This window comes from Motacilla alba, chromosome 1A (genome assembly GCF_015832195.1).
Source record: "Motacilla alba alba isolate MOTALB_02 chromosome 1A, Motacilla_alba_V1.0_pri, whole genome shotgun sequence".
Classification (NCBI taxonomy): domain Eukaryota; kingdom Metazoa; phylum Chordata; class Aves; order Passeriformes; family Motacillidae; genus Motacilla; species Motacilla alba.
This window is the reverse complement of record NC_052031.1, coordinates 2,823,698-2,842,088: the sequence shown is the minus strand read 5'-3', so window position 1 is coordinate 2,842,088 and position 18,391 is coordinate 2,823,698. Positions and strand designations below refer to the sequence as shown.

The 18,391-nt window shown below is 47.1% G+C and overlaps 1 protein-coding gene across 3 annotated transcripts in view; it reads right to left on the bottom strand.

Moving 5' to 3' along the window:
* Window positions 1-18,391, bottom strand: part of PLXNA4 (plexin A4) — a 459,202-nt gene that overhangs the window by 147,284 nt on the left and 293,527 nt on the right. For all 3 annotated transcript variants that reach the window (XM_038153056.1, XM_038153057.1, XM_038153055.1), the window contains exon 5: window positions 13,643-13,743. In XM_038153056.1, the coding sequence (XP_038008984.1) occupies window positions 13,643-13,743 (101 nt within the window). The remainder of the gene's footprint in view (window positions 1-13,642; window positions 13,744-18,391) is intronic.

Sequence of the window (18,391 nt, the reverse complement as noted above, 5' to 3'; positions counted from 1 at the left end):
TCTCAATTAAAATGCAGATCTCCTCCACTGCCTGGGGCAGAGGGGCAAGAGGCATTGGGAATGAGATATGGGAGGGAGAAGCAAGGCATGGGGAGTGTTTGCTTCATCCCTGTCTGCCTTAACCCTTCTGCTGCCACCCCTGCTCTAACAGAAGGGGGTTCACTGGGATAATCAAGGAACTGCACGTGTGTTTGCACCTTGTCATGTCTGCCAAGGCTCCTTCTGCTCTAATTACACAAACTCAAAACCTACTCAGACACTTGTGAGATGAAATTATTATTTTTGTGCTTTATATATGCTTTCTATTTATATATATAGAAATATTTTACTGCATTTGTATATACATTTATATTTTTTATTGCAGTCATCACATCTAGCTCCCTACAGGACTTCTGCAATCCACTCATTATCCAAAATGCTTTAAGCCTTAGGATCTCACACCCACTCAAGAGATGAGGAGCTGCTGCTCCTGTCCTACAAACAAGGGGCTAAAACACAGGGAAGTTAAGGACTGGAGTCATTTAGGTCGGGCATTGTTTGAAACGGTCGTTTAAGGCTCCTCAGTAGCTACTAAAAGAAACTGGCACTTCCAGAGGGCAATTATTCCACTGCCTTCAACAGCGCAGGGTTAGGAGGAATGTGCTCAGAAAAAGTCCTTGTCTCCCCTGTCTGCAGAGACAGGAAACCGAGGAGCAGATGAGATAAATCCCATCCCAAGTAATTTGTCCAGAATCATGCAAGGTACCAGGGCAGAGCAAGGAAATTAATTCTGCTCTCTCTTGCCTAAGGAAAACTCTGTGAGCAGTGGATCATGCTGACGTTCCTTTCTCCATGTACCAAGGGCTTCAGGACGTGTTTTCTCCAGCCAGAACCTGTCCCAGATCTTGTCTTACAACTGTGACTCAGTCCTTCAGCCCACAGCAATTCCCACTTCCCTGACCTCTCAAATCCCTTTATCCAGGCTAGGCAGGATCATCCTCCAGCTCCTCCACTCTGTCCCAGCAGAGCTTCCAGCATTTCCCCTCCTCCTCAGAATATTTATCTCAACTTTTGCTCACCTTCCTCTTTATTTATTTATATTTTTTTTTGCCACAAGACAACCAACAAAAAGACATGCTAATTGCTGGTGAAACTTCCCAGGCAGGGAAGAAAATGTTGGAGGGAAATTAAAAGAAACCTGCTCTTCCTTCCATTACCAGGTGGATGCTTTCTTGCAAGACACAGCCAAGCTGTTTGCTGTGGGGCTGCCCCATCTCCCTACAGCACACAAAGAAGCAGTGGCAGGAGAACTTCACAGCCAATACCTCTGTTCTTCACTGGGAATTTGGCCTTCCCTGCAGAGGATGGCAAGAAAACAAGTTTTCTTTGAATATCCTGGTTTCTTGCGTCCATATCTGAAGTTGGAGGCAATGGAAGAGAAGATGTTCAAGGAAACAGGAACACGAGTTGCTCAGAGCCACTCACCAAGCAATAGAATTGCAGATGTTGCTGCAAAAAATTACTCTGAGGAGGATCCCCCACAAAACAAAGCCCCACAGCAGGACGAGAGAATCAGCTTCAAGCCCAGAAGCTCCTGTGAACTCTCTGAACCTCCCTCTGCATCCACAGTTCTGCTTGGAAGGGAATCCTCAGTTGAAAGGGACCCACAAGGATCACCCAGTCCAACTCCTGGCCCTGCACAGAACACCCCGAAAATCCCACCCCGTGCAAGAGAGTGTTGCCCAAACTCTGCCTGAACTCTGGCATGCTTCATTGCCCTGTGGAGATGGTTCCAAAAATACCCAATTCTTGTATCCAAACATATAATAATAATAATAATAATAATAATAATAATAATAATAATAATAATAATTTCCCTGGTACAGAACTCAAAGGAGAAAGCATCTACCCCTTCAACTCTGCTTGGAGGATGGTGTGCAGGGGATGTGGGAGCAATGGGGAGAGTTAGGGGCTGAGCTGGTGGCACAAGGAGACATTGGGTGGCGGGTCAGTGAATGTGGGAACGTGCAACAGAAGTTATTGGGAAGGAATTCTGCCCTGTGAGGGTGGGCAGGCCCTGGCACAGGTTGCCCAGAGCAGCTGTGGCTGCCCCTGGATCCCTGGAGGTGTCCAAGGCCAGGCTGGACAGGGCTTGGAGCAGCTTGTGATGGTGGAAGGTGTCCCTGGCCATGGCAGGGGATGGAATGTGATGATCTTTGAAGGGTTCTTCCCACACAAATGGTTCTCTGATAGCCTGAATTTATGGGCAGGAGTGTGAGCAGATCCATGGAGAGACTGAGGCTGGATAAAGACACACCTTAAAGGTTTGCTGTGCTTTTCTTTAGGTGCAATTTCTCCCTGATCCTCCCCTGCTCCATTCCCTTCTGAGACTTGTCACAGGTGGAGGCTGATGAAATGTCACAGAAGCAGCAGTGGCAGCACAAGGCCATGTCTCCCCACCCTGGGGAGGGCTGGTTTTATGTGCCATTTTCCCTCATTGGCAGCTCATTGGCTGCAGAGGCACCGGGGAGCACCTGACGGCAAGATAGATTCCCTGAAAGAGAGCGATCCCCTACAAACAGCCCAGCTCCCTGAACCATCCATACTCCCTGACACTCACTGAGTGCCACAGCCATGCAGCAAAGCCTAGCCCTGCTTCATTGCAAATTAGGGCATTGCAGGACTTCAAAATTCACAGGAGGAGTGAGAGGGGTCACGTTGCAAAACCCACAGAATTTTGTCCATTCTCAGAATCTGAGAGGGGAGAACAACCCAAACATGCAGAGCTCCAAAGTCACTTGAGATGTCCTCGGAATCCCATCTTATCCTGCAGAAGAAAAGTAGACTCTGTGCCATATTTGTCAGCCCCAGGTCTCACATCTGGGGTTCCCCAGTTGCAGCACAGCAGGGATGAGCCACTGAATCGAGTTCCTTGTGTACATAAAACCACCTATAATTCAAAGTCTTCTTATAGTCTCGATCTATCTGTGTTCAAGCACCTGAATTATTCCTTATTTTGCTGCTTCTTGAGGTCTGAATCTCCCTGCTGGCTCTGCCAACATCCACGTTGCAATTCCACTCAGGGAATACTCGTTCTGTGTGAGAGTCCCTGTAACTTTGCATCTCATCTCCAGTGATTTTTGAGATTTTTAAGGCTGCTTGGGGTGGCCATGCAGCTTTCCCCTGCCCCTGTTCCCCCCCGGATGTCTCCTGTGGGATATGTAGATATTTCACCCAGAAACCTTCCCCTGAAGGGGCTGAACTTTCTGCAACGCTAAACCCGAGCTGCCGACGTTCCTGTGACGGAGACAAATCCCAAGTAGGACACCAAACTCGCAGGGCTGCAGGAGGAGAAAGCTTCTGCTGGAACCCACTGCACAAACTAATTATCTTCCCACCCTTCCCCACTGCCCTCTAGCAAAATAAGCTAATCAAAGGAAAGGTTGTTATCAAAACACATTTACCACACGCCTGCGTCTTATGGCCCACAGTGCCCAGTGCTGTCCCTGAGCTGCCTCAGGCAGGTACAGCCATGGAGATAATCAACCTGTGAAGGGCACAGCTCTGTCCTGCACTCACCAGGGCAGGAAAAGTGCTCCCAAAGGGGACACGATGGCATTTAGGGAATGGATGCAGCCATGGGTCGGCTCTCCGGTGTCGCCACATTTCTCTTCACAGAGAAAAGCAAGGCACAACTTCCCAGGAAATCTCTGGGATTCGTGTTGTCTGAACCTCAGAGAAAGGTTCTGATTAAAAAAAAAATGAAAACAAAAAATGAAAACAAAACCACCAATAACTATTAGAAATCCATTGATAGTTATCAAACAATATTGAGAAAATTTCTGGAATGCCCTGGCCACAACCCTTAATTGAACCACTTGGGCTGAGGCTGACTCGTGGCTTTCCAGTACTTTGAACTGACAATGAGAGGTCAGCCTTTTCCCCCACTAGTGAACAAACACAGGCGCAGAAAAATGAGATAAGCATTGTTTTTCCTTTCTCTGAGGCTCAGTGAATATGAATCCCAGAAATTTCTTGGGAAGTTGTGCCTTGCTTTGCTCTGTGAAGAGAAATGTGGCGACACTCCAGGACTGGGGATCTGCTCAGAGGGGTTTATTCAGTGCTCTCCTTAGAGAAACAGGATTCCCAGGAGCCTCTGATTCACCCAGGGCTTTATCACCATGAATAGCCACGCTCCCAGTGCTGAGAATTCCCTCCTCCTCCTCCCTGGGGATCTCATTTCAAAAGGCCATTGCAGAGCTGTCCCATTTGGGGCTATTTCCTCGCTCCAAAGGTGTGAAAGGATGGGTACTTTAGCTGTGCCTCAGCAGGCAGATCAGAGACTTCCCAGGCTGGGGCAGGAGGCTTTGATGCTCCCCTGCTGTGGTTCCCTCTGAAACACCAGCTCCAGTTTCCAAACTGCCTGGGAAGGAGTGGGAATTGCTCCGTGCCAAAGCCAATTTTGGGAAGATGACTCCGCTTTCCCTCGCTCCCCTGGCAGGTGGAAGGGGTTCTCAGGCCAGCTGTGAGCCAGGAGGAGTCAAACCACGATGCTGGAACCCTGGCTGCTGAGAATTTTAAACTTTCTGCGCTGAAAGGCACTGACCCACAAGAGAACACTGCATTTGACCTGAGGCCGTGGAGAAGGCTTCCAAAATTGATCAATAGCACTGGGATTGTGGGTGTGTAGTTGGTTAGAAGTGTGTGATATCACAGGGTGGGAAACTTAGAGTTTGGGGTTTTAGAATATAAAAATAAATATGAAGCAAGACGGAAGTTTTAAGGCAGAGATAGGTTGTTCTTCTTTACCTTCTTCCTTTTTCTTCACCTTCTTCTTCCTTCTTCTTCATCACCTTCTTGCTTCTTCTTCACGGGTTTGGGTGGTGTTTTGTAATTGGACAGAAAAGTCCACATTGCAGGCCTCAAGTGATCAGTTATTGGGTTAAAAGTGAAAATAATCAAGGTGTCATTTCTTAATTGGATAGTTTAGCCTTAAAAGACCTTGTAACAAGAGACAGTTGGCCATTTTGTGCCTTGCTGATGAGAGGCTGCAGAACTCAGGGCTGTGAGGCTGTAACACTGATAAGAAACAATAAACCCCTGAGTCTGAACACCAGCTATCATCTCAAGTGCCTTCAATCCTAACCCAAACAAAGGCAGAAGAAACAAATAGAGAACCCACCCCAAGACACCCTGAGAGCTCATTCACTCCTGCCTTTGCCACCAGTGACTGCCAAAAAATGATTGGAGACTTTCAAACAATTTCAGATTTCCTGGAATTACTTTCCTTCCCAGCATTCATGTTTTTCTTCCTGCCATGCAGCAGCACAGAACTGGAAATCTCCCTTGCAGTGAGAAATGTCCATAAATACCTCGGGCACACACAGGGCATTGAATTTCACAACTGAAGTAGCTCTGAGTCTCCCCTCTGATGGGAGGGAACAGCCCAGATGGGCTTTCAAGACGGATTTCCAAGAAAAAAACAGGATTTGAGCTGGAAACCATGTTCTCCATGTGGCTGCTCCATCCTCAGGAATATCAGGACAATTATCAGGTACCTTTGACAGGACTCACCGGTGTCTGAAGGCTTCAAGAGCTGCCCCATGGCAGGACAGTGTTGGGGCAGGAAAGGATGAAGATTTTCCTATAGAATTGGCCTCGGCCATGATTATGAGACCCAGAGGGTGGTCAGGCAGTGGAACAGGCTCCCCAGGAACGTGGTGATGACACCAACCCTGCCAGAGCTCAGGAAGAGTTTGGACAATGCTCTCAGACACTTGGTGTGAGTTTTGGGGCTGTTCTGTGCAGGGCCAGGACTTGGACCTTGATGATCCATATGGATCCCTTCCAGCTCAGGATATTCCCTGATCCTGTGACTTTTTCATCATTCCAGGCAAGTGCAAAACACCTCCAAATTGCTGCCTTATTGGAGGGACTCCAGTTTGCACCTTGGGAAAACCAGTGTGGGGAGTACCAGGCAGGGACAGCTTTGGTTTATAGCATCACAAACCCTTGCAAGAGCCAGGAAATCCCTCTTTTCTCACTGTTAAAGCTCTGAGTGGCCCAGGAGTGACAGTCAAACCTCCTGCCCTCTGAGTCCCTGAAGCCTGACCCACACAGCCCCTTCTGGAAGCAGCATTGGAGGAAAGGACTGTGAGGCAAAAACAAGGAGGTAAAAGAGGGGAAAAAAACAAAGAACAAAACCCCTCAGCCTGAAAGAGTCACAGGCTTTCAGACAGCAGAAAGTCGAACAAGAAAAAGACCCTTCAAGAAAGGTCTTATTGCAGCCTGTGTAGGCAGCTGGGGTTACCTGAGACTCTCTGGTGGTTCAGAAGACTTTGACCAAGAAAGTTAAAGCCAGGGACGATCAATGAGCTCTGCCAGAGGCAGTGCATCAGGTTACCTGCTGAGCCCAGACACCCCGAGCTGCACTTTGGAACTCTTCCCTTTTTTTTCTCCTGGTCTGGCAGCGAGTCTGAGTGGGGATAACAAACCTCCCTCCCCCTCCACTGTGATCACTAGAAAACAGCTTGCTTAAATGCCTTTTTTTTTTCCTTCATGTCATGTTAGAAAGGAGAGCTGCAGTTTCTGGGTGTATGAGTTGTCCACACAAGGGGCTGTGGTGGATGGGAAGAGGTGGAGGGCAGGAGGATGAGGAGGGTCAGTCCCAGACACTGGGGTGGGTGTCTGCTGCCAGAGAATGGCATCAAACCCCTCTGAACAGGGCTGGTTTATGTTGAGAAACCAAAAAAATCCTCCTATTGATGCCTCAGGTTTTAGCTTTTATATTTTTCACGTTCTGTGCTGCTTTAGTATGTGGGGCTGGGTTCATATTATGGGATGGTGAGCTCTCTGCACAGAGCAGGGAGACAAAACAATTCCTGCTCCAGCTGGGACCAAGGACAAATGAGCCAAAGCTCAGGCCAGGAGCACAAACAGCGTGGGCTGCAGAGAGACAAACAAGCAGGGTGGGAGTGCCTGGGCTAAAGCTGGAACGGGACAATGAACTGCAAGGTGCAAATGGAGCAGAGCTGAGCCAAGGGAGAGACCCCGGGAGCGCTCGTGCATTTTGGGACCATTTGGGTTCCTCTTGGCTGCAGCCCTGGCTGGGCTCTTGTGCTGCCCAAGGTGGATCCATGGAGGAGATCCTTTCAATAAATCCCTGCTTTATTCTGTAGCTCTGTCTAGTCTCTTTTCAAGCTCAGCCTTCTCAAGGCATCACAGTGGCTTCTGAGGTGTCTCATAGCAGGGATCCAAAAATGAATAGTTAATCCAGACCAGCTCCACCTGAGGAATTGTGTGTGGGAGATTTTGGTCACCCCTTGACTAACCCAGAGCTAGAGGGATACAGGAAGGTGACAGGTGTGGCCCAGATAATGTCATTGCTTCTTCCATGGGTTGAGGATGCCTTCAGGAGGCCACTGGCTCCTGTTCCCAAGGTTCAGGAGCAGCAGGATCTGCTGGCACATGCTCTGCAAAGCCACCAGAGCCAGCTCGGGTGCCTTGGGGAGGCTCTGGGTGCCAGAAGGACACACAGAGGACACGAGCAGCTCCTCAGAGCTGAGCAGAGGAGTGCAGGGAGCAGAGCCAGCTCCTGGCTCAGATATCTCCAAGTAGGACAGACTGGAGATGCTTAAACAATCCCTCTTCCCTCCACAGCAAATGTCAGCTCCTCTAAACCAACAGCTCTTGTTGACTGCTTTGCTCAGTCTCTAGGGCTGGTAAAGGCTTCTGGGGGAGAAAGAAATCACAGATGCCCAAATGTTTCATTCTAATGGAAAAATAAAATTAAAAAAAATAATAATGCTTCCTTTCAGAATGACTTTTTGTTTTGAAATCTCAAGCAATTTGCTAAAAACTGAAATCAAACCCCAAAATGAGGACTTCCGAAGTCTAAATGAATCATTCTCCAATTACTAAATGCAATCAGCCCCTTCCAGAACAGCTTTCAAGAACATTTCTTATTAAAAGAAATAATTGGCCACTGTGAGCTGGAGGGGGAAAAAAAAAGTTTTGAAATATCACAAGTTGTCCCAGAAAATGGGACTGCTTCCCTCTCTGATTGCAATTAATGACCTGCCAGCCAAGGAGTCCCCAGACCTGCAAGGGCAGACTCCAGAGCAGAAGGAGGCTGGTGCCTGGGGGTGCATCCTCCTTGAGGACAGCTTGTGCGTGTTCAGCTATTCCTCTTGGAGTTAGATGGATGCTGCATGGCATGTAATGAGGCAGCAAAGCCAAAATCCAGGAGTGTCACTAACACAGCAGAGCCTGGACAGGTCCCTTTGCACACAGCAGGGGATTTCCCTCTAATAAAATGTTGTCCTTTTCTATAGGGACGCGGCTTTTCTGCCCCAAATTTTCACCCTTATGGTACCTGGGGATTTAAACACAACCCAGGGATGCTGTGCAGGGCTGAAAACCTGCACAGTGACCACATGCAGATGGACCAGGGAATGTACATAGAATAATGGAATGGTTTGGTTGGAAGGGAACCTCAAAATCATCCAATTCCACCCCCTGCCATGGGCAGGGACACCTTCCACTGTCCTAGGGTGCTCCAAGCCCCATCCAGCCTGGCCTTGGACACTTCCAAGGATCCAGGAGCAGCCACAGCTTCTCTGGGCACCCTGTGCCAGGGCCTGCCCACCCTCACAGGGAAGAATTCCTTCCTAATATCCAATCTAGAATTAGGAAGGGCTCTTTCAGTAGCTGAAGGGTTTACCCCTGCTCTGGGGATAAATAGTTTGAACTATTGGTGGGAAATAAGGAAAAAGGGATGGTTACAGCTTGGGTATGGGCAAGGCAGGAGTAACTTGCCAGGGGTTAGGAGAGTGATCAAATTTGGGTAGCATCTTTGGGCAGTGCTGCCTCTGACACAGGAGAAGCTGCTGAATTCATTTCAGACTTGCAGAAAACTTCACTTTGCTCTCACCCTTCTCTGCAGTCCCCATCCAGGCTGGTGACATTGCTGTGACCTTGCAGCAGGCACCCAGTGCCAGCTTTGCAGCCTGCTCCATCCCCACTGCTCCCACCCCAGCCCCTCTCCCTCCCCCAGCCAGCGAGAGCCACAATTTCAATTTACACCAAGTAAATGATTCATCACCACCTAAAGAGGCCTGAGCAGAGCCCGGGAGGGAGCAGAGCTGGGAAAAGGAGGGGGGACAAGATGGGGGTAAAGATACAGAGATGAAAAGCTCGGGTGACCTGCTCTGTATCAGCTCCTCTCCTCGGGGCAGAAGCCAATCAATCCTCCCCCCCTCTCTCCTGCAGTCTGTGGGTCTGTCTGTCTCTGCCTCTCTCTCAGAGGACTCGGGTTTCTCGGTGTAAGGTTAGGACAGCAGAGCTGTGGAAATCGATTCCTGAGCCCTGGCATGCTGCCCTGGGCACAGACAGCCCAGCTCCGCCAGGAAAAGATGGATGGGGAGCCATCTCTCAGTGGTGGGAGCTGAGGAGAGGTGGAAATGGGGGTCTGGGAATCAGCCCTTGCAGGGAAAATCCCAAAATAAGAGAGGTGTGTTGCCCTGTTCTTCTAAGTTCTTCTAAGCTTTCTGATGTTTACATTCTTGTAATAAACTTTCTCACGCAGTTTTATGTAAATAATAATTGTTTTACGTTCTTCTCTAGAAGAAGAAAGATTTAATAGACTGTTGGTTTGTCCAGTATCATTAAAGAAGTAGCATTTTCATCCCCCAATCCACTGTCACTTTTGAAAATCTATAAATGTTAAAATCAAAGCATAAACTTCCCTCCTTTTTTTGCCTTAAAAGTTCCAGTGCACATGTAGTTTTATTTCATGTCCTGTAGCAACAGAGGCGTGCATGGGAGAGACAAAAACACCCTGCTGTAACCCACTGGGCAGTTTTCACCTGTCACCTCTGCTCCTCTTGATGGTTTACACTGGAGGAGGATGAGGGGACAGCTTGGCTTTGCCCAAAAACCTGGCTCCCAGCCCTGCTGTAGCCCAGCTCCTGCACAGCCCAGCTGCCTCCTCCGTGCCTTCCACATCACTGGATTCAGCCCAGCACTGGGAATCCCCTGGGATTCCTGACTGGGAGGGAGGAGGGAAGGGTTAGCAGCCAGGATGGGAAATGTTTATGTTGTTTTTTCCCCAGGGATCCTTGTGCAGGAGTTGTTGATGACGTATCCCACTTGAGGAAAAGTCTGTTAATGAGGCTTGAGGGGTTCTGATGTGCAAAAATTCCTAATTAGAGACTCAGTATTCCAGTGTCCTTACCCTGAATATCCTGTGCAGCCAAAGCTTGTTGAGTGGGATGTAATTGGCTCCTTTGCTCTCAGGGCTGCCCAAAAGGATGAGGAAACTGAGACTCAGAAAGGAGCACCTGAGGCTGCCCTGAAAACCCCTCCCAAACTAGGACTGAAAATCAGATTTCTTAACTGTGAGGACAACTAGAGGGAAGCAACAGACAGAAAGTGGGATTTGATGACATTTGCCTTCAAAGTACTTCAAGAAAACCCCACAGGGAGTCAATCCCAGCGACCCTGCTGCGAGGTGCATAAACAGGAGGTGTTTCTCTTTTCCAGATAAGGAATCAGAGGTTAAGTGGCCAGAGGGAGGAGGGCACACTGCCACCAGCCAGGTCCAGCCTCCAGCCACACTTCTCCCTCAAGGATTGAGCCAGCACAGAGGTGTTTTTTAACCAAATTGAATCTGCCAGCCCCACCCATCACCCTCCATTTCATTTCCAGTACTCAGGATGAGCTGCAGCACACTCTGCAGTTGCCTGTGCCCCTTATCCCTCTTTTGGGGATTTATTGCTGCAAGTTTTGATTGTTTGTTGCCACTGACCCTGGATGGAAGGAGATAAAATATCCAGCATTGCTGTGGTACAATCAATTAACAAATTCATGCCTTTCTATGCTGCTTGCACATCTCTGTGCTGTCCCTTCACTGGCAGCAAGCACACTGGAGGATGGATGCAGGATGAGATGGGATGGGAACACACTAGAAAGCTCTGTGTCAAATGGAAATATCCTCAGCTCAGCAGGATGAAAGTTTTCTGGGCTCTTACCCACCACACCACCACAATTCAGGACTGGTTTGCCAAGGTTCTCTTGAACAATTCCAGAGCATGAGCCCCATTTTTGGACACATTTAGGGATGGATCCCCCAGATCTGATTTGAAATTAGGCAGACTGCCATGGTTTTGGATGAGGGTCACACAAGCTGACAGAAGCAGAGCATTCAGAGCATCGACAGAAGGCTGGAATATGGTCCAGGTTTGTTCCCTTCTGTTCCAGCAAGGAGAGGTAGCAAAGTCTATCACATCAACTGCATCCCTGTCTCCACCTGGAGAGTTTGCAACTCAACAGGAAGAATTCAGGTGAACTCAGAGGGTGAAGACCAACAAGAGCAGGGCCCATCAGAAAAACCCTCCAAGGCTGCCAAGGACACCGTGAGGCTCGGAGTGACAGCACCCTGCAGGGCCACTCTCAGCAGGAACCCTGGGCTAGACAGACCCCATGCACTTCCCAGCCACTGTCTGTGCTCAGAGGGGCTTGGCAAACGAGACCTCCCTGCCACTCAGAGCCAGGAGCTCAGCCAAGCTGACACCTCCGTCTCCACGGCTTTGGCAGAGGGCTCTCTGCAGGAGGAGATCACTCAGGGAAAGGCTGCAGAGAGGCAACTTCAAGATCAATGGCATCACTGAAAAGCTGAAGGAAAAACAAGAATGAACTGATATCCCAATGAGATGATATGCCAATGAACTGATGTCCCAATATTGAGGACACCTGGATCCTTGTGTGTGGTTTTTGCAGGGTAGCCAGGACAAGGGAAGAGACGAGAAGCTTGACTCCATTTTTCAGAAGGTTGATTCCTTATGTTATCATATATATTATATTAAAAATGCTAAATTAAAACTATACTAAAATAATGGAGAGAAAAGATTCATCAGAAGGTGAGACAGGAATAGCAAGGAATGAATAACAAAGGCTTGTGACTGACCAGAGAGTCTGACCCAGCTGTATTCTTGATTGGTTATTAAGTAGAAACACCTCACATGGACCAATCACTAATGCACCTATTACATTCCACAGCAGCAAATAATTATTATTTACATTTCTTTCCTGAGACTCCTCAGCTTCTCAAGAGAAGAAAATCCTGCAAAAGGATTTTCATAAAATAGGTCTGTGACACTTGTGAGGCAGTGGATAAACCAGTACGACAAAATAAGGGAGAGGGGAATGAGGTCCCTGCTTGGCCTGTTAAACCATAAGGTCCCAATGAAAACTCCCTTGGAGTGGATCCCGTGTTGTTTACTGGGATCTGATTCCTCTCTAAGGGAGATGGAGATCCTGACAAGTCCAAAAGAGAAGAGGTTCAGGTCAGCAGTGGAAAGCTGGAGGTGCTGAGACAAGGGCTGATGGTCAGAGTCAAATTCCCTCGAATGGAATGGGAACCACCAGGAAAATGTGACCCAGAGAAGAGCTGCTGGAGTGTTGAATTCAAAACACATCAGACTGCTTTGCTGGTGCAGTTAGCAAACTGGTGGAGGAGCTCTGTCCAGCCTCTACCACCCTTCTTTCCCCTCATTTTCCAAAAAAACCTTTCGCAATTAAGCAAAGTCTCTCCCCAGCAAATCTCAGTGAATATTTTGGAGGTACCTGGCTCAGCCAGGGACTGAGACAGCATTTTGCCCCTCTACCTTGATGCCTTAAGTTTTAGCTTCCGTATTTTCCAGATTCTGTACTGAATTAGTGTCTAACTCTGAACTTCATATAAAGTGCCAGCAAGTTCTCCTCACAGCTCAGTCAGACAGAACAATCCTTTTCCAGCCTCAGAACCAAGGACAGCTTGGTTTTTGGGCAGATTCAGGCCCAAAAAGTGTAAACAACAGGGAATTGAGGAGAGCAATCTGGGAGGATGGGACTGCATAACCTGGAGTTGTAATTGGACAGTGAACCCCAACATGGAAATGGACCAAAACTTATTGAAGTGTGAGAACTCGTGACTCAGAGTCCATCTTGGGTGTAGCCACAGCCAGGCTCTTGCACTGCTCAAGGTGTATCCTTTGAAGGCCTTTTAATAAATACCCACTTTATTCCTTTAACAGGAAATCCCTATGCAGGAAAGTAGATAAATAATCTGGATGGAGCTGACTGATTATTTAGGTTGTTGAAAATAAACCATGTATAGTGTGCTGCTAAGTGCAAAACATAAGAAAAAGGAAGTCTGCTCACTTTTTTTCTCACAATGGTAGTAGATGATGCAGTGAGGTAAGCAAGCACATTTTGGTCCTAAGAAAACTGTTCTGTTGAACACCCTGAACCTGATAGTTTCAGAACACTTCCATTACTGAGTTTGCGTTAGAATTGAGGGTTAAGATTATCATTTTAAAGGGTTGGATTATCATCCAGCCATCACTGTTTTCTTAGATTTTAATAATGCCACTGCTCACTTCATTTTGCTGGATATGGCTTTGCTACCAAGTTGTGTTTTTTGATGAAATGTGATTTTAGGTATATGTATTACCTTCATGTATTAACAGTAAAAAACACTTAAATCCTTACTTAATGAAGAAAACTACTACTTGCCTGAACAGACTCTGCTCTAGGTAGCCTCTCCAGGCATCAGCTGTGTTTATATGAAGGCAGGTGATGGGGATCAGGGCTGGGATGGTGGCAGAGCCCAGCAGGTACTCACGTGTTGTGGAGGACACACCACCCGCAGTGGGGGTCTCCCGAGCCCAGGCACTCGCTGCAGGTCTCGTACTGGCTGCACGACTCCACGGGCACCCTGGTGAGCTGCAGGAGGAAAGGGGACAACCTGTCAGGCTTCTTACACGGCTCAGAACTGCTTGATTGAGATGCCACCCTCCCGGTCCCCTTCCCCTGGTGCCTGTTCATAGTGGATATTTTTGCTCCCGATGAAGGAGGAATGACGAGAAGGACTCCATCTTATCAGAAGGCTAATTAATTACTTTATTATACTATATTAGTCTATATTACATTATATTACATCTAAACTGAATCTGCCAAGCACTCAACTGCAATCCAGGGCACCAAATCTCATGACTGTCAGCCAACAGTCCTGACAGAAACACACACTTTGTCCTGACAAGCCAAGGAACCAAAACATCATCACTCTGGGTGAACAATCTCCATGTTGCATTCCACTTTGGAACAAACACAGGCACAGCAAATGTGATAAGAATTGTTTTTCCTTTCTCTGAGCTTCAGAGAATGTGAATCTCAGGGATATTCTTGGGAAGTCATACTTTGCTTTTCTCTGTGAAGAGAAATGTGGCTACACCTGTCCTCCTGCAGGAACACCCGTGCAGCTGGCCTGGGGCAGGCAGAGGGATGGGGATGGTTTACTCCAGAGCTCAGCCTGGAGCAATCCCTGTCCACATCCTGGTCCACATCCCCTGTGGCCTTTCCCTCTCCCCGCAGCCCTTCATCACTTGCAGGATTTCCCAGCATTCAGCAAATCAGGCAAGCTGTGGGGATGTGGTACCTTTAAATTAAGTTAATTCATTTTGAGATTTTCTGCAGCAAGGTAAACGCCCTGGATCTCATTGATCTCTCTGGTTTTGGACTCTGTTGCTTTCTGGCTTCCTGTGAGAACTGAGGTCTTGTGATGTCTTTGTCTCCCTCCCATGACCTCCTGCCACCACCTGTCCCCACTGCCACCACCACCGCTGGTCCCAGGGAAGCATTAGCTCCACTCCCCTTTGCCTGTGCATCTTTCCAACCATCACTTGTCCCATCCCTGGAGAAGATGCTCCCAGCAGGAAAGGGACAAGGGCTACCAGGCTGGATATTTTCTTCCTGCAGCCCTTCTTTTGCAGCTCAGAAGGCTTTAGAGTAGGACCTGAAACACCCAGGTACTGCTAAAATACCGCATTTTATCATCAATTTTTCTTTTATTTTTCCTTTTTAATTAAAGTGTTTCAGCGAGAGGTTTCAAAGGTTGAAGGGACTGCCCAGCCTGACCTCCTGTCTCACAGATTTTGATTCCTCTTATGTTTTGTAAGCCCCTCACAGCTTTTGAAGCCAAACACACAATTTGGGCCCAATGACCTGACAGTCCCTTTTCCATTGAATAAGCTTCAGAGAGCCTCTGTAATATCCAGTCAATTGCTGGTGTCTTCACCCCAGTTCCTGTCAGCAGGGAGAGTTTATTCCCTAAGATGATAGAGTGTGGTATTATCCTGATGAAACGCCACTGAGAACTGCCAGCTCCAAACTGCAGAACAGTTACTCCTGACAAATGACGAGGGAATGCACCTGGAGCCCAGGGACAATTTTTTTTACTTGGCACTGCATTCAGAAGAGTTTGAGCTGTGGAGTGACAGACTAAGATCCATCTCAATTGCATCTGTAAATGAACCAAGAACTGGCTTTTGATTTTTTTTTTTATTTTAATATAAATATATATCAGGCAAAATTCCAGCTCTGTACGAAGACCTTTTCCTGGTTATATCAGAAATTGTTTTTCTCACCCCTACCCACAAATCCCAGTTGATAGTCCATAAGCAAAAGCTGAAAATGTGCAGCTTTGCCTCTGGCAAGTGGCAGAAGCTTTAGAAAACTTCAGGTAGAAGCACGATGGGGTTTATTTACCATTACACCACTGCCTGTGCCAAGTCACCCAGAGGAGCCAACTGCGGCTACTGAAAGCCTTTAATGAAAAAGTGAGAATGGGGGGGGAAAACTCAAACAAAACCCAAGACAAACTCACTTTTCTCAACTGAATCTGTTGCTGTGAGCATAAAAACATAATCAGAACAGACCATACAGCAATAAAAGTTATAAGAACAAAACAGGGAGGGAGTAATTCGGATTTCTCTAATTATGGTGGCCGTGGCAGTGGTGAATTAATGGTTGGATTTGATGATTTTAAAGGTCTTTTTCAAGATTCTGTGATTCTTTCAAGAAGTTTAAAAATTAAGATTGTTTGGCCATGAATGAGTTTGTTCCACCTTCCTTAAGCTTCTGATCAAGAAAGTATCATCTATTCATGAAGAATAAGTTTTATGCCTCAGGTTTTCACCCAATTAAACTCGTTGAACCCAATAGTCTGTGTTGAATCCAAATTCCAAAAAGTTTTTACAAGAAGATACCAAAAGATATCACATAATTTATAAATTGTAATTTATAATAAATATATAATATATAATATATATCACATTATAATTTGTAATTTTCAATTTATACTTTATAAATTTATAATTTATAAGACTCACATTATAATTTATTATGTCAGCCATCCCCACCTCGTCTTTCCACATGAGAAAAATATATTGTGAGTTATTTTATCTCGATCACATCAAGCTTGGCTATGCCTGTACTGTGGCCACTAGAGGACTTGAAGAAGGAGCAGATAATTTAGCTTTGAAAGACTCTAAATCTGCCATTCCTCAATCCAGATGCGATTCCCACCTGGTAATTAGAATTTTGTGAGCGCAGTTGGGTTTGGCTCTGCAGTTCCCACCCAAACCACCCTCAGTTTGACATATGGTGCTGCTTGATTTATCCTCATTAGCTCTAGATAGTTCCATCCAACCTCATTTCTGAGCCAGTTCACACCTGTCTGGTAAAAGTGAGCCTTGGTTGAGAAGTTTAGATCAGAAAATGAACTTTTCCAACACCTGTTGATCCTGGTTTGAATGTTCGGAGTCAAAATCCACTTGTGGCTCTGATATAGGTACAAGAAAGAACTCCTAGAGGACTGAAATCGCCGTTTCTTGGCAAATTGCTGTAAAAAAGAGTAGATAAAAGGTGGTCTCTGTATGTTTTATTCTTATTACTTAATTAGCCATCAAAGGATAGCCAAGCTCATTCCAGTGGCAGGAGGAACCTACTGGGAACCCAGACTTCATCTTTGAGGAAATGTTTTCTTTTCGGTGTGTTTGGGGATATTCTGTGGGATATGTGTTGTTTTTATGAGCACACCTGGCTTGTTCTGCTGCCCCGGAGCCCACAGGGATGTGTCACGAGCTCCCCACATCCCAAATCCTGTCAGTCCCACCAGGGTGTGCCCCGTCTCTCTGTGTGCATTATTCCTGCCCTAAAAGTCCTTTTAGGAGTTCACCTCCAGCAGCTTTATTGTGAGATTAATTAAAACTGTACCACGCTGATAAATGTCTTGGGCTGGAAGTGTCAGACCTTCCAATTAATGCAGAAAGAAAACACAAAAAACAAAGGAGCTGCAGCAGAAAGAAAAGCCACCTAAGGGTTGTCTGCTGAAAAGAGGAAGAACATCAAGCAAATAAGGCACATCAGAGGTCTTATTTTCCTTTTTGGAGCATAAACTGTAATTAATTCAGCTCAGCTTTCCACGTTGAAGGGTTTGAGAGCCGGCTGTGTCCCTCCAGGGAACAGCCACTAAAATGTCAGCAAAATAGAAGTCCATGCAGCCTCCCAGTTACAGAGCTTTGCCATTACTCACTTGATGAATAATGATGAAGGGACCAGGCAGTGCTGGAGGTGGAAATCTCCATGGCAAACCAGGCTGTGCTTACTGCCTCCACCCCTTCTCCATCCTTGGAGAGCCTGACAAACTCTTCAAGGTTATTTCCCAACCTTGGTGAGGGTCCCTACCCCTGGTTCTTCATGGGAGTGAAACCTGGATTCAACATTTTGCAGCAAATATCACAGAATCCTGGAATATCCTGGGGTGGAAGGGACCCACGAGGACCGTTGAAGTTCAATCCTTGATTGAAGGACAGCTCCAAGAGAGCTGTGCCTGAGAGTGCAGCCCAGATATAACCAGGGATTCAGCAGGATTAGAAAAGGAAAGTGTCTTTCTTTCATTTTGGGGCATTAGGAGCCAGCTTGGAGTAATTTATATTCCTGCAGTGGTCACAGCTTCACTTTTATTTTAATCTCACTGTGCCAGAGCAATATATGGATGTAAGAACAGACTGCTGCTGTTCTCAGGGCTTAAATCCCATATATTAGGAAAATGTATGATAACAGGAAAAGGCTCTTCCCCCAGAGGTTGGTGGGGCACTGAACAGGCTCCCCAGGGAATAGTCACATTCCCAAGGCTGCCAGAGCTCCAGGAGCATTTGGACAATGCTCTCAGGGATGCACAGGGTGGAATTTTATGGTGTCTGTGCAGGGCCAGGAGCTGGACTGGATGACCCTCACAGGTCCCCTCCAGCTCAGGACATTCCCTGATTGCATCCCCACATCTCCCCATTTTATCAAGGAGAGCTGAAGCTGGAAGAGCTGTCTCAGTGTCTCTGAAGCTGTGGGTTTATGGCATCTGAGCAAGTGTGAGGAGGAAGTTCAGGTAACACCTGCTCAGTGAGCACCAGGCTATTAAATACAGCATATTCAGGCCCTGGAATTCATTGGAGTATTCATGGGAATATTGAAGATATGAAGGTAAGGTCCCTTCAGATGCCTGTCCACACACCTGGTGGACATCCAGGAGCTGCTG